The following is a 16,819-nucleotide window of genomic DNA, read 5'->3' as shown; positions in this document are numbered from 1 at the left end:
GGTACTGTACTCAGGTGAAGGCAACAGAGACACGAGGTACTGTATCAGAGTGAAGGACCAACAGACAGAGACACGGGGAGGTACTGTATCAGAGTGAAGGACAGACCGTCAGAGACACGGGGAGGTACTGTATCAGAGTGAAGGCAGACAGAGACACGGGGAGGTACTTGTATCAGAGTGAAGGCAGACAGAGACACGGGGAGGTACTGTATCAGAGTGAAGGCAGACAGAGACACGGGGAGGTACTGTATCAGAGTGAAGGCAGACAGAGACACGGGGAGGTACTGTATCAGAGTGAAGGCAGACGCCAGAGACACGGGGAGGTACTGTATCAGAGTGAAGGCAGACAGAGACACGGGGAGGTACTGTATCAGAGTGAAGGCAGACAGAGACACGGGGAGGTACTGTATCAGAGTGAAGGCAGACAGAGACACGGGGGAGGTACTGTATCAGAGTGAAGGCAGACAGAGACACGGGGAGGTACTGTATCAGAGTGAAGGCAGACAGAGACACGGGGAGGTACTGTATCAGAGTGAAGGCAGACAGAGACACGGGGAGGTACTGTATCAGAGTGAAGGCAGACAGAGACACGGGGAGGTACTGTATCAGAGTGAAGGCAGACGCCAGAGACACGGGGAGGTACTGTATCAGAGTGAAGGCAGACAGAGACACGGGGAGGTACTGTATCAGAGTGAAGGCAGACAGAGACACGGGGAGGTACTGTATCAGAGTGAAGGCAGACAGAGACACGGGGAGGTACTGTATCAGAGTGAAGGCAGACAGAGACACGGGGAGGTACTGTATCAGAGTGAAGGCAGACAGAGACACGGGGAGGTACTGTATCAGAGTGAAGGCAGACAGAGACACGGGGAGGTACTGTATCAGAGTGAAGGCAGACAGAGACACGGGGAGGTACTGTATCAGAGTGAAGGCAGACGCCAGAGACACGGGGAGGTACTGTATCAGAGTGAAGGCAGACAGAGACACGGGGAGGTACTGTATCAGAGTGAAGGCAGACAGAGACACGGGGAGGTACTGTATCAGAGTGAAGGCAGACAGAGACACGGGGAGGTACTGTATCAGAGTGAAGGCAGACAGAGACACGGGGAGGTACTGTATCAGAGTGAAGGCAGACAGAGACACGGGGAGGTACTGTATCAGAGTGAAGGCAGACAGAGACACGGGGAGGTACTGTATCAGAGTGAAGGCAGACAGAGACACGGGGAGGTACTGTATCAGAGTGAAGGCAGACAGAGACACGGGGAGGTACTGTATCAGAGTGAAGGCAGACAGAGACACGGGGAGGTACTGTATCAGAGTGAAGGCAGACAGAGACACGGGGAGGTACTGTATCAGAGTGAAGGCAGACAGAGACACGGGGAGGTACTGTATCAGAGTGAAGGCAGACAGAGACACGGGGAGGTACTGTATCAGAGTGAAGGCAGACGCCAGAGACACGGGGAGGTACTGTATCAGAGTGAAGGCAGACAGAGACACGGGGAGGTACTGTATCAGAGTGAAGGCAGACGCCAGAGACACGGGAGGTACTGTATCAGAGTGAAGGCAGACGCCAGAGACACGGGGAGGTACTGTATCAGAGTGAAGGCAGACGCCAGAGACACGGGGAGGTACTGTATCAGAGTGAAGGCAGACGCCAGAGACACGGGGAGGTACTGTATCAGAGTGAAGGCAGACGCCAGAGACACGGGGAGGTACTGTATCAGAGTGAAGGCAGACAGAGACACGGGGAGGTACTGTATCAGAGTGAAGGCAGACAGAGACACGGGGAGGTACTGTATCAGAGTGAAGGCAGACAGAGACACGGGGAGGTACTGTATCAGAGTGAAGGCAGACAGACACGGGGAGGTACTGTATCAGAGTGAAGGCAGACGCCAGAGACACGGGGAGGTACTGTATCAGAGTGAAGGCAGACGCCAGAGACACGGGGAGGTACTGTATCAGAGTGAAGGCAGACGCCAGAGACACGGGGAGGTACTGTATCAGAGTGAAGGCAGACAGAGACACGGGGAGGTACTGTATCAGAGTGAAGGCAGACGCCAGAGACACGGGGAGGTACTGTATCAGAGTGAAGGCAGACGCCAGAGACACGGGGAGGTACTGTATCAGAGTGAAGGCAGACGCCAGAGACACGGGGAGGTACTGTATCAGAGTGAAGGCAGACGCCAGAGACACGGGGAGGTACTGTATCAGAGTGAAGGCAGACGCCAGAGACACGGGGAGGTACTGTATCAGAGTGAAGGCAGACGCCAGAGACACGGGGAGGTACTGTATCAGAGTGAAGGCAGACGCCAGAGACACGGGGAGGTACTGTATCAGAGTGAAGGCAGACGCCAGAGACACGGGGAGGTACTGTATCAGAGTGAAGGCAGACGCCAGAGACACGGGGAGGTACTGTATCAGAGTGAAGGCAGACGCCAGAGACACGGGGAGGTACTGTATCAGAGTGAAGGCAGACAGAGACACGGGGAGGTTCTGTATCAGAGTGAAGGCAGACGCCAGAGACACGGGGAGGTACTGTATCAGAGTGAAGGCAGACGCCAGAGACACGGGGAGGTACTGTATCAGAGTGAAGGCAGACGCCAGAGACACGGGGAGGTACTGTATCAGAGTGAAGGCAGACAGAGACACGGGGAGGTACTGTATCAGAGTGAAGGCAGACAGAGACACGGGGAGGTACTGTATCAGAGTGAAGGCAGACAGAGACACGGGGAGGTACTGTATCAGAGTGAAGGCAGACAGAGACACGGGGAGGTTCTGTATCAGAGTGAAGGCAGACAGAGACACGGGGAGGTACTGTATCAGAGTGAAGGCAGACAGAGACACGGGGAGGTACTGTATCAGAGTGAAGGCAGACAGAGACACGGGGAGGTACTGTATCAGAGTGAAGGCAGACGCCAGAGACACGGGGAGGTACTGTATCAGAGTGAAGGCAGACGCCAGAGACACGGGGAGGTACTGTATCAGAGTGAAGGCAGACGCCAGAGACACGGGGAGGTACTGTATCAGAGTGAAGGCAGACGCCAGAGACACGGGGAGCTACTGTATCAGAGAGAAGGCAGACAGAGACACGGGGAGGTACTGTATCAGAGTGAAGGCAGACAGAGACACGGGGAGGTACTGTATCAGAGTGAAGGCAGACAGAGACACGGGGAGGTACTGTATCAGAGTGAAGGCAGACAGAGACACCGGGAGGTACTGTATCAGAGTGAAGGCAGACAGAGACACGGGGAGGTACTGTATCAGAGTGAAGGCAGACAGAGACACGGGGAGGTACTGTATCAGAGTGAAGGCAGACAGAGACACGGGGAGGTACTGTATCAGAGTGAAGGCAGACAGAGACACGGGGAGGTACTGTATCAGAGGATGGTTGTATTTCGGCCAATAGGCCCATTTATTTCACAACATAGTGTCAATGAGTCCTTTACATTTGTGTGAGAGAGCAAGGTGGGAGCTTAACGTCGCTGGACATCTGACGGAAGTCACCGCGGACACAGCAGCCAAGCCGGCACGGTTCAATCCATCCATCCATGGTGGTGAGGAGGGGCGGTCCTGACCGACGACCAGCCGTTTAGAAACAGGGCGGGGCGTCTCCGTCGGAAGCCAGATGTGGCGGGGGGGACGACGACGAAGAGAAGGAGAAGGTTTGGGGCCAAAAAATAAAACTTTATTAAAGAAAGACAAGTCTGTTCCGGTTGTTGGGAGGGAATAAAGGCAGGATCAGGGGTGGCGGTCGCTACGGTAACAAGCAGGCAGGGTTGGGTCAGTCTGGTCCATGATCAGGGTCGCTACGGTAACAAGCAGGCAGGATCGGTCTGTCCATGATCAGGGGCGGCGGTCGCTACGGTAACAAGCAGGCAGGGTTGGGTCGGTCTGGTCCATGATCAGGGGCGGTGGTAGCTATGGTAACGAGCGGACACGCTCCCTCCGATCCAGGCACTTCTGTTCCACGTCCAGATGGTTTACTGCACAGAGGAGACAGAGGAGAGATTATTACCCACGTGGAGATGGACAGAGGAGAGATCATTACCCACGTGGAGATGGATAGAGGAGAGACTATTACCTACGTGGAGATGGATAGAGGAGAGACTATTACCCACGTGGAGACGGACAGAGGAGAGATCATTACCCACGTGGAGACGGACAGAGGAGATACTATTACCCACGTGGAGATGGATAGAGGAGACTATTACCCACGTGGAGATGGATAGAGGAGAGACTATTACCCACGTGGAGACGGACAGAGGAGAGATCATTACCCACGTGGAGACGGACAGAGGAGAGATCATTACCCACGTGGAGACGGACAGAGGAGAGACTATTACCCACGTGGAGACGGACAGAGGAGAGACTATTACCCACGTGGAGACGGACAGAGGAGATACTATTACCCACGTGGAGATGGATAGAGGAGACTATTACCCACGTGGAGATGGATAGAGGAGAGATCATTACCCACGTGGAGACGGATAGAGGAGACAGAGGAGAGATTATTACCCACGTGGAGATGGATAGAGGGGACAGAGGAGAGACTATTACCCACGTGGAGATGGACAGAGGAGAGACTATTACCCACGTGGAGATGGATAGGAGACAGGAGAGATTATTACCCACGTGGAGATGGATAGAGGAGAGACTATTACCCACGTGGAGATGGACATGAGGAGAGACTATTACCCACGTGGAGATGGACAGAGGAGAGACTATTACCCACGTGGAGATGGACAGAGGAGAGACTAGTACCCACGGAGACGGACATGAGGAGAGACTATTACCCACGTGGAGATGGACAGAGGAGAGAATTACCCACGTGGAGATGGACATGAGGAGACTATTACCCACTGAGCGGAGATGGACATGAGGAGAGACTATTACCCACGCGGAGATGGACATGAGGAGAGACTATTACCCACGCGGAGATGGACATGAGGAGAGACTATTACCCACTCCGGAGATGGACGTGAGGAGAGACTATTACCTACGCGGAGATGGACATGAGGAGAGACTATTACCCACAGAGACAGACAGAGGAGACACTATTACCCACGTGGAGATGGACAGAGGGGACACGACCCACGTGGAGATGGACAGAAAGGAGACAGGAGAGATTGTTGCACGGAGTGGTTATAGAGGAGAGACTGTTACGCACGCGGAGATGGACGTGAGGAGAGACTATTACCCACACAGAGATGAACATGCAAGGAAATTACGCACGGAGATGGGCGTGAGGAGAGGCTAGCCGCGCACGAGGAGATATGGACATGAGGGGAGGTATTACCCACGCGGAGATGGACAGAAACCATTACTGGATGGGCATGGCTTTCGCGTGGAGGTGGAGGAGAGAGACTATTACCCACGGAGACGGACAGAGGAGAGATTTTACCCACGTGGAGATGGACAGAGGAGACACTATTACCCACGTGGAGATGGATAGAGGAGACAGGAGAGATTATTACCCACGCGGAGATGGATAGAGGAGAGACTTTACCCACGCGGAGATGGACAGAGGAGAGACTATTACCCACGTGGAGATGGATAGAGGAGAGACTTCGTGGAGATGGACAGAGGAGAGACTATTACCCACGTGGAGATGGACAGAGGAGAGACTATTACCCACGTGGAGATGGATAGAGACAAAGATTATTACCCACGTGGAGATGGATAGAGGAGAGACTATTACCCACGTGGAGATGGACATGAGGAGAGACTATTACCCACGTGGAGATGGACAGAGGAGAGACTATTACCCACGTGGAGATGGACAGAGGAGAGACTATTACCCACGTGGAGATGGACAGAGGAGAGACTATTACCCACGTGGAGATGGACAGAGGAGAGACTATTACCCACGTGGAGACGGATAGAGGAGAGACTATTACCCACGTGGAGATGGATAGAGACAGAGGAGAGATTATTACCCACGTGGAGATGGACATGAGGAGAGACTATTACCCACGCGGAGATGGACATGAGGAGAGACTATTACCCACGCGGAGATGGACATGAGGAGAGACTATTACCCACGCGGAGATGGACATGAGGAGAGACTATTACCCACCGGAGATGGACGTGAGGAGAGACTATTACCCACGCGGAGATGGACATGAGGAGAGACTATTACCCACGCGGAGACAGACAGAGGAGAGACTATTACCCACGTGGAGATGGACAGAGGAGACACTATTACCCACGTGGAGATGGACAGAGGAGACAGGAGAGATTATTACCCACGCGGAGATGGATAGAGGAGAGACTATTACCCACGCGGAGATGGACATGAGGAGAGACTATTACCCACGCGGAGATGGACATGAGGAGAGACTATTACCCACGCGGAGATGGACGTGAGGAGAGACTATTACCCACGGCGGAGATGGACATGAGGAGAGACTATTACCCACGCGGAGATGGACATGAGGAGAGACTATTACCCACGCGGAGATGGACATGAGGAGAGACTATTACCCACGCGGAGATGGACATGAGGAGAGACTATTACCCACGCTGGGAGAGACCATTACCCACGCGGAGATGGACATGAGGAGAGACTATAACCCACGTGGAGATGGACAGAGGAGAGAGTATTACCCACGCAGAGATGGACCAGAGGAGAGACTATTACCCACGCGGAGATGGACGTGAGGAGAGACTATTACCCACGCGGAGATGGACATGAGGAGAGACTATTACCCACGCGGAGATAGACAGAGGAGAGACTATTACCCACGCGGAGATGGACAGAGGAGAGACTATTACCCACGCGGAGATGGACGAGAGGAGAGACTATTACCCACGCGGAGATGGATAGAGGAGAGACTATTACCCACGCGGAGATGGACGTGAGGAGAGACTATTACCCACGCGGAGATGGACGAGGAGAGACGATACCCACGCGGAGACAGACAGAGGAGAGACTTTACCCACGTGGGAGATGGACAGAGGAGACACTATTACCCACGTGGAGATGGACAGAGGAGACAGAGAGATTATTACCCACGAGGAGATGGATAGAGGAGAGACTATTACCCACGCGGAGATGGACATGAGGAGAGACTATTACCCACGCGGAGATGGACGTGAGGAGAGACTATTACCCACCCGGAGATGGACGTGAGGAGAGACTATTACCCACGCCGGAGATGGACATGAGGGAGACTATTACCCACGTGGAGATGGACATGAGGAGAGACTATTACCCACGTGGAGATGGACAGAGGAGAGACTATTACCCACGTGGAGATGGACAGAGGAGAGACTATTACCCACGTGGCGATGGATAGAGGAGAGATCATTACCCATGTGGAGATGGATAGAGGGACAGAGGAGAGATCATTACCCACGTGGAGATGGACAGAGGAGAGACTATTACCCACGTGGAGATGGACAGAGGAGAGACTATTACCCACGTGGAGATGGACAGAGGAGAGACTATTACCCACGTGGAGATGGACAGAGGAGAGACTATTACCCACGTGGAGACGGATAGAGGAGAGACTATTACCCACGTGGAGATGGATAGAGACAGAGGAGAGATTATTACCCACGTGGAGATGGATAGAGGAGAGACTATTACCCACGCGGAGATGGACAGAGGAGAGACTATTACCCACGCGGAGATGGACATGAGGAGAGACTATTACCCACGCGGAGATGGACATGAGGAGAGACTATTACCCACGCGGAGATGGACATGAGGAGAGACTATTACCCACGCGGAGAGATGGACATGAGGGGAGACTTACCCACGTGGAGATGGATCAGAGGAGATCCCACGTAGATGGGCAGAGAGACAGAGATTGTAGTGGATGGAGACGCGAGATATTACCCACGCGGAGGTGGACATGAGGAGAGACTAAGGCACGGGGAGATAGACATGGCTGTTGCCACGCGGAGATGGACATGAGGAGAGACTATTACCGCGGAGATGGACATGAGGAGAGACTATTGCACCGGAATGGACATGAGAGACTATTACCCACGCGGAGATGGACATGAGGAGAGACTATTACCCACGCGGAGATGGACATGAGGAGAGACTATTACCCACGCGGAGATGGACATGAGGAGAGACTATTACCCACGGCGGAGATGGACATGAGGAGAGACTATTACCCACTCAGAGATGGACGTGAGGAGAGACTATTACCCACTCGGAGATGGACGTGAGGAGAGACTATTACCCACGCGGAGATGGACATGAGGAGAGACGATTCGCACGCGGAGACAGACAGAGGAGAGACTATTACCCACGTGGAGATGGACAGAGGAGACACTATTACCCACGTGGAGATGGACAGAGGAGACAGGAGAGATTATTACCCACGCGGAGATGGATAGAGGAGAGACTATTACCCACGCGGAGATGGACATGAGGAGAGACTATTACCCACGCGGAGATGGACATGAGGAGAGACTATTACCCACCCGGAGATGGACATGAGGAGAGACTATTACCCACGCGGAGATGGACATGAGGAGAGACTATTACCCACGTGGAGACGGACAGAGAGACTATTACCCACGTGGAGATGGATAGAGGAGAGACTATTACCCACGTGGAGATGGATAGAGGAGAGACCATTACCCACGTGGAGATGGATAGAGGAGAGACCATTACCCACGTGGAGATGGATAGAGGAGAGACCATTACCCACGTGGAGATGGACAGAGAGACTATTACCCACGTGGAGATTGATAGAGGAGAGACTATTACCCACGTGGAGATGGATAGAGGAGAGACCATTACCCACGTGGAGACGGATAGAGGAGAGACTATTACCCACGTGGAGACGGACAGAGAGACTATTACCCACGTGGAGATGGACAGAGGAGAGATCATTACCCACGTGGAGACGGATAGAGGAGAGACTATTACCCACGTGGAGATGGATAGAGTAGAGACTATTACCCACGTGGAGATGGACAGAGGAGAGACTATTGCCCACGTGGAGATGGATAGAGGAGAGACTATTACCCACGTGGAGATGGACAGAGGTCGTAGGTGTGTCTGATTGGTCCCTAGCCAAAAGTAGTCAACTAGAAAATGAATAGGGGTGCCATTTTGGGACTAAACCCCTAATCAACGTGCAGGTGTTGCTCCTGCCTCTGTCTGGACAGTATCACCTCTGGTAAACACCTTCATGTGTTCCTCTTCTCTATCCGTAACAGCCACTCAGTCAGGCAGTCGGGGAAAGTCATGGGTATATTTCATTTAGCATCCAATTGCAAACCCAGAAGTCACGGTGGAGAACCTCAGGTCTATCAGATGAATGCATGGGCTTTTCAGAGCATGGTGACTGGTATCTTAAATAGCACCCTATTCCCTATATAGAGCACTACTTTAGACCAGAGCCCTATAGAACCCTATTCCCTATATAGAGCACTACTTTAGACCAGGGCCCTATAGAACCCTATTCCCTATATAGTGCACTACTTTAGACCAGGGCCCTATAGAACCCTATTCCCTATATAGTGCACTACTTTAGACCAGGGCCCTATAGAACCCTATTCCCTATATAGTGCACTACTTTAGACCAGGGCCCTATAGAACCCTATTCCCTTTATAGTGCACTACTTTAGACCAGGGCCCTATAGAACCCTATATAGTGCACTACTTTAGACCAGGGCCCTATAGAACCCTATATAGTGCACTACTTTTAACCCCTTGTGTGCCATTTGGGACAATGTGATAAAAAAATATAAAAAAAACATTCTGATCAATAGAATTGACTAGAACAGACAAATCCCTGGGTTCAACACGCCAGATAAAATCCCCACAACCCATTTCTATCTGAACTCTGTGTACCGTTACATATCCTCCACTAAAACACTCTGTCTCTGCCTGCCTGGTGAGTGGGGTTGGGAGTTAAAATGACGACGCCCACAGAAACAGCCACGTCAGTCAGAATGAACAGGGAGTGGCATGAACATCCACTATTACTGGGTCAGGAACACAGAGCTTTAATGGGGGGGGGGTGAACGTTACCTTTACACTTAGCTTTAAGGGAGTAGTCTCTCCTCCGTCCCCCTACAGAGAACCCAGACGGTCCTCCGTCCCCCTACAGAGAACCCAGACGGTCCTCCGTCCCCCTACAGAGAACCCAGACGGTCCTCCGTCCCCCTACGGAGAACCCAGACGGTCCTCCGTCCCCCTACAGAGAACCCAGACGGTCCTCCGTCCCCCTACAGAGAACCCAGACGGTCCTCCGTCCCCCTACAGAGAACCCAGACGGTCCTCCGTCGCCACGGTAACTTACGTATTTCTCGATCTCGATGCCGTCTTTGAAGAAAACGAAGAAAGGTGTGACTCCGTCCTCGCGGTAGTCTAGCAGGCCGATGGCTCCGTCACAGTTCATGGACTCGCCGGTGAAAAACTGGAAGGAGGAGCAGGTCACGTGTTCAACAGGACAGACAAGGAGACACTGTTCATTCATAGTGTCACACAAACGAAGAAGAGATGCCTTCTTTTGGAACAAACCACACACTAGAGGTCGACCGATTAATCGGAATGGCCGATTAATTAGGGCCGATTTCAGGTTTTCATAACAATCGGTAATCTGTATTTTTGGACACCGATTTGCCGATTATTATTATTATTTTACACCTTTATTTAACTGGGCAAGTCAGATTAAGAACACATTGTTATTTTCAATGATGGCCTAGGAACGGTGGGTTAACTGCCTTGTTCAGGGGGGATTCAGGGATTTGTTTTTGCAACTTTCCGGTTACTAGTCCAACGCTCTAACCACCTGCCTTACATTGCACTCCACGAGGAGCCTGCATGGCAGGCTGACTACCTGTTATGCGAAGGCAGCAAGAAGCCAAGGTAAGTTGCTAGCTAGTATTAAACTTATCTTATAAAAAAACTATCAATCTTAACATAATCACTAGTTAACTACACATGGTTGATGATATTACTAGTTTATCTAATGTGTCCTGCGTTGCATATAATCGATGCGGTGCCTGTTAATTTATCATCGAATCACAGCCTACTTCGACAAACGGGTGTTGATTTAACAAGCGCATTTGCGAGAAGAAAAAAGCACTGTCGTTGCACCAATGTACCCAATCGGTCAACCTCTAACACACACACACACACACACACACACAGTCCCCATATCCAAAGGGTCAAAGTGTAAGCCAGTGACTTGAAAACGTACTCAGGTAATAAACAGATGTTAGTTTCATAGGTCACAGCCTCTAAAGGTGTCCTAAGATTGGAACGTACAGTGATGACAGTGGCCATTTTAACCAACCCTCATTCAGCCAATATAAAAACTGGAGAGTGTTCATAACATACATGTTCGTTTTCACACAGCACAGGCTGCTGGGTACATCCCAAATGGCCTCCTCATTTTCCCTATATAGTGCACTAAATATGGACCTTAGACAGGGGGGGGAAAGGGAGCCATTTGGGACCCGGCCGCACGGTAGGGGGGTGTTTCTCTCACCTGGTATTTATCGAGGTTTCCCAGGATCATCTTGACAGCTGCTGGAGCTCCAGCCATGAACGCCTGGACCCTCTTAGAGCCCTGCTCCTCTAGTCTGGCCTTGACTCTGGATGGGAGGGACAACAATGTTACATTCACAACATTCCCCATCGGGCTGTCCGATAATCTGCTTGTGTACTTGTTCATTTCAATACTCATATTTTACCGGGTGACTTGACTGAGAACACATTCTCATTGACAGCAACGACCCGGGGAACGGTTACAGGGGAGATTGGACCTGGAACCGATCCATATCGACTCCCGCGGTTTAACGGGTATTTACACCCATTCAGACTGGACTGATCCATATCGACTCCCCGGTTTAACGGGTATTTACACCCATTCAGACTGGACTGATCCACATCGACTCCCCGTGGTTTAACGGGTATTTACACCCATTCAGACTGGACCTGATCCATATCGACTCCCCCGCGGTTTAACGGGTATTTACACCCATTCAGACTGGACTGATCCATATCGACTCCCCGCGGTTTAACGGGTATTTACACCCATTCAGACTGGACTGATCCACATCGACTCCCCGCGGTTTAACGGGTATTTACACCCATTCAGACTGGACCTGATCCATATCGACTCCCCGTGGTTTAACGGGTATTTACACCCATTCAGACTGGACTGATCCACATCGACTCCCCGCGGTTTAACGGGTATTTACACCCATTCAGACTGGACTGATCCACATCGACTCCCCGCGGTTTAACGGGTATTTACACCCATTCAGACCGGACTGATCCACATCGACTCCCGCGGTTTAACGGGTATTTACACCCATTCAGACTGGACTGATCCATATCGACTCCCCGCGGTTTTAACGGGTATTTACACCCATTCAGACTGGACTGATCCATATCGACTCCACGCGGTTTAACGGGTATTTACACCCATTCAGACTGGACTGATCCATATCGACTCCCCGCGGTTTAACGGGTATTTACACCCATTCAGACTGGACTGATCCACATCGACTCCCCGCGGTTTAACGGGTATTTACACCCATTCAGACTGGACTGATCCATATCGACTCCCGCGGTTTAACGGGTATTTACACCCATTCAGACTGGACCTGATCCATATCGACTCCCCGTGGTTTAACGGGTATTTACACCCATTCAGACCGGACTGATCCATATCGACTCCCCGCGGTTTAACGGGTATTTACACCCATTCAGACCGGACTGATCCACATCGACTCCCCCGCGGTTTTAACGGGTATTTACACCCATTCAGACTGGACCTGATCCATATCGACTCCACGCGGTTTAACGGGTATTTACACCCATTCAGACTGGACCTGATCCATATCGACTCCACGTGGTTTAACGGGTATTTACACCCATTCAGACTGGACCTGATCCATATCGACTCCACGTGGTTTTAACGGGTATTTACACCCATTCAGACTGGACCTGATCCATATCGACTCCCCGTGGTTTAACGGGTATTTACACCCATTCAGACTGGACCTGATCCATATCGACTCCCCGCGGTTTAACGGGTATTTACACCCATTCAGACCGGACTGATCCATATCGACTCCCCGTGGTTTAACGGTATTTACACCCATTCAGACTGGACTGATCCATATCGACTCCCGGTGGTTTAACGGGTATTTACACCCATTCAGACTGGACCTGATCCATATCGACTCCACGTGGTTTAACGCGGTATTTACACCCATTCAGACTGGACTGATCCACATCGACTCCCGCGGTTTAACGGGTATTTACACCCATTCAGACTGGACTGATCCACATCGACTCCCCGCGGTTTAACGGGTATTTACACCCATTCAGACTGGACCTGATCCATATCGACTCCCCGTGGTTTAACGGGTATTTACACCCATTCAGACTGGACCTGATCCATATCGACTCCACGTGGTTTAACGGGTATTTACAACCATTCAGACTGGACTGATCCATATCGACTCCCGGTGGTTTAACGGGTATTTACACCCATTCAGACTGGACTGATCCATATCGACTCCCCGTGGTTTAACGGGTATTTACACCCATTCAGACTGGACCTGATCCATATCGACTCCACGTGGTTTAACGGGTATTTACACCCATTCAGACTAGACTGATCCATATCGACTCCCGTGGTTTAACGGGTATTTACACCCATTTGAGAGCCATAACGGAACACCTTCCATATTCAATCCGAGACGTCCTAGGAGGCCGTGCAGAAAGAGCTAGTATCACAGTTACTAAAAAACCCCTGGGAGTCACCAGAGAGAAGTTGCCCAGGCTGTCTACATGCATTTTATTGGACTGACAGTTGAGTCTTATTTTTGCCGTTTAAATAATCACTCTCGCCCTGTTACTGACGTTGGGGCCAGTAACTGAAAGGTTGCTGGATCGAATCCCAGAGTTGACAAGGTTAAAAACAAAATGTGTCGTTCTGCCCCTGAACAAGGCAGTTCCCCAATAGGCCGTCATTGTAAATAAGAAAATGTTGTTGTTTTTTAAATGTAAAAAACATATATAATTTTTATGGATTAGATGCCAGAGACACTTACGCCTTCATATAGCCCTTGATGTAGCTCTGGTAAGCCTTCTTGTTGTAGGCTGAGGTCTCCTGCAGTTTGCTGTTGAGCACAATGTCAACTCCACTGACTGTGGACGCTTCACTGCCCTCATCTCCGCCCTCTGCAGAGGCGTTGGCACCGATCAAAGCCCCATCTACGTCCTCCGATCTGGACGTGAGCTGCCAAGGGAGGGGAGAGTCTGGTTCAGGCTAACGGGCTAGCAGGCTAGCGTTAAAACGGTATCAACACGTCATCACCGGTAACTAGCAGATCCGTTTACCGAGCCGAAATTGACAAAACATGTTTCATAACCCTCCTTCCTGTATTTTTTTTTATTTTAAGTTAGTGAAATAAAAATGAATGAATGAACTAGCCAAGTTGCTAACAACTAAAAGGAAGATATATCTGTATTGAAACGGTAAACGTACCTTTCCCTGTACCTCGTACAGCATACCGTCGCAGACCTCCGTGATTTTATAGACCTCGGTGAACAGCTCATCTCCTGAAATATAATCATGTATTAGACAAAGGTAGAGTAACGGTAGCTAGCCTACTAGTTCACACAATAGTTGAACTAAAAACCAGCTGTTTCCAACAGAAAACAGGTCAGTTGGTATCGCTTGTTACCTAGTTAGCCTGTTAATGCTAACCAGTTAGCCAAATGCCGGTAGGCCTCGCTAACTAGCAGCGAAACGCTAACTCTCCGGTAACAGTATATTGGTTTACTCCGTTATACAGAACATAGAAAATATAAATTTGATCTAAAACGGTACATAATATCATTGGGGACAACGACGAAGTTTTAAAAAGTCATTTCCACCACATCGTTAGCACAAAAGGCCGAGGAGCTTCCGGTAGGCCCAAATAAACACACTACAAAATACAGAGCAACAAAAAGGTTATATTTCTAAAAGAATAACAACAGAGTAGTGATAATATAAACGTTAGTTTTACCGGTGATGATATCCTTGTAGATGATCATTTTAGTTGGATTGTAAAAATGTGACGTTCAAGGGAAGATGGTTTTGGATCCCTACCCGTCTCAGGACTCGTAAGAAAAGGATAGAAAACAGCGGTTCGCCAACTTAGATAGGCAGCGGTGACGTCACGCCGGACCGGGGCCTGCAGATACGGGTCACAGTCGCCCCTTCAGGACGTGTTGCGCGGGTTGCCGCTTCTCCGGGTGCGTTCCAGCCTGCACTTTTATTTATTTTTTTTTGTCTCAGGTTTTAACCTGTTTGGGATAGGGGGCAGTATTTTCACGGCCGGATAAAATACGTACCCGATTTAATCTGGTTACTACTCCTGCCCAGAAACTAGAATATGCATATAATTTGTAGATTTGGATAGAAAACACTCTAACGTTTCTAAAACTGTTTGAATGGTGTCTGTGAGTATAACAGAACTCATATGGCAGGCCAAAACCCGAGAAGATTCCATACAGGAAGTGCCCTGTCTGACAATTTGTTTTCCTTCTGTTGCATCTCTATCGAAAACGTGACATTTTCTAAGGCTTCCATTGGCTCTCAGAAGCCGCCAGAAAGTGGAATGAGGTGTCTGCAGTCTCTGGGCGAAGAACAGCAGGAGATTTTGTTACTGGTCAGCCTGGGAACAGTGACACTGGAGATGCGCATTCACGAGAATTCTCAATTTGTTTCTTTCAGCCTTTGAATGAATACAACGTCGCCCGGTTGGAATATTATCGCTATTTCACGAGAAAAATAGCATAAAAATGTATTTTAAACAGCGTTTGACATGCTTCAAGTACGGTAATGGAATATTTTTCCATTTTTTGTCACGAAATGCGCTATGCGTCACCCTTCGGATAGTGACCTGAACGCATCGAACAAAACAGAGCTATTTGAATATAACTATGGATTATCTGGAACCAAAACAGCATTTGTTGTTGAAGTAGAGGTCCTGGGAGTGCATTCTGACGAAGAACAGCAAAGGTAATCCAATTTTTCTAATAGTAAATCTGAGTTTAGTGAGCACCAAACTTGGTGGGTGTCAATTAGCTAGCCTGTGGTGGCCGAGCTATCTACTCAGAATATTGCAAAATGTGCTTTCGCCGAAAAGCTATTTTAAAATCTGACACCGCGATTGCATAAAGGAGTTCTGTATCTATAATTCTTTAAATAATTGTTATGTATTTTGTGAACGTTTATCGTGAGTAATGTAGTAAATTCACCGGAAGTTTGCGGTGGGTATGCTAGTTCTGAAGATCACATGCTAATATAAAAAACTGTTTTTTGATATAAATATGAACATGATTGAACAAAACATGCATGTATTGTATAACATAATGTCCTAGGAGTGTCATCTGATGAAGATCATCAAAGGTTAGTGCTGCATTTAGCTGTGGTTTTGGTTTTATGTGACATTATATGCTAGCTTGAAAAATGGGTGTCTGATTATTTTTGGCAGGGTACTCTCCTGACATAATCTAATGTTTTGCTTTCGCTGTAAAGCCTTTTTGAAATCGGACAATGTGGTTAGATTAACGAGAGTCTTGTCTTTAAAATGGTGTAAAATAGTCGTATGTTAGCGGAACGTCTGTCCCTAAATTAAGCAGCGTCGGGCTGAGGTTGTGTTCAGTGGTGGTTCTAGACTATTTCAACTGGGTGGGGGGGGGGCAAGTTGGGGCCAGTTGTACTGTTAGAGGGGGCCAGTTACATTAGACGTAGCAGGCAAAAGACCATGTTCATAATCATCATCGTTGCCACTGTCTAATAACGGATGTAAAAAAAGAACGATAGCA

General features: G+C 49.7%; 1 protein-coding gene across 1 annotated transcript; it reads right to left on the bottom strand.

Annotated features, from left to right (window-relative positions):
* Window positions 1–3,388: 3,388 nt before the first annotated feature.
* Window positions 3,389–15,198, bottom strand: LOC123723984 (translationally-controlled tumor protein homolog). Its single transcript, XM_045698423.1, has 6 exons — window positions 15,013–15,198; window positions 14,487–14,560; window positions 14,050–14,237; window positions 11,469–11,574; window positions 10,275–10,391; window positions 3,389–3,983 (listed from the first exon to the last, which is right to left on the bottom strand). The coding sequence occupies exons 1-6, from the start codon at window positions 15,038–15,040 to the stop codon at window positions 3,981–3,983; spliced, it is 516 nt and encodes a 171-aa protein (XP_045554379.1). The 5' UTR covers window positions 15,041–15,198; the 3' UTR covers window positions 3,389–3,980.
* Window positions 15,199–16,819: the final 1,621 nt, after the last annotated feature.

Source organism: Salmo salar, chromosome ssa16 (assembly GCF_905237065.1).
Source record: "Salmo salar chromosome ssa16, Ssal_v3.1, whole genome shotgun sequence".
Lineage (NCBI taxonomy): Eukaryota > Metazoa > Chordata > Actinopteri > Salmoniformes > Salmonidae > Salmo > Salmo salar.
This window is presented reverse-complemented; position numbering and strand designations above follow the sequence as displayed.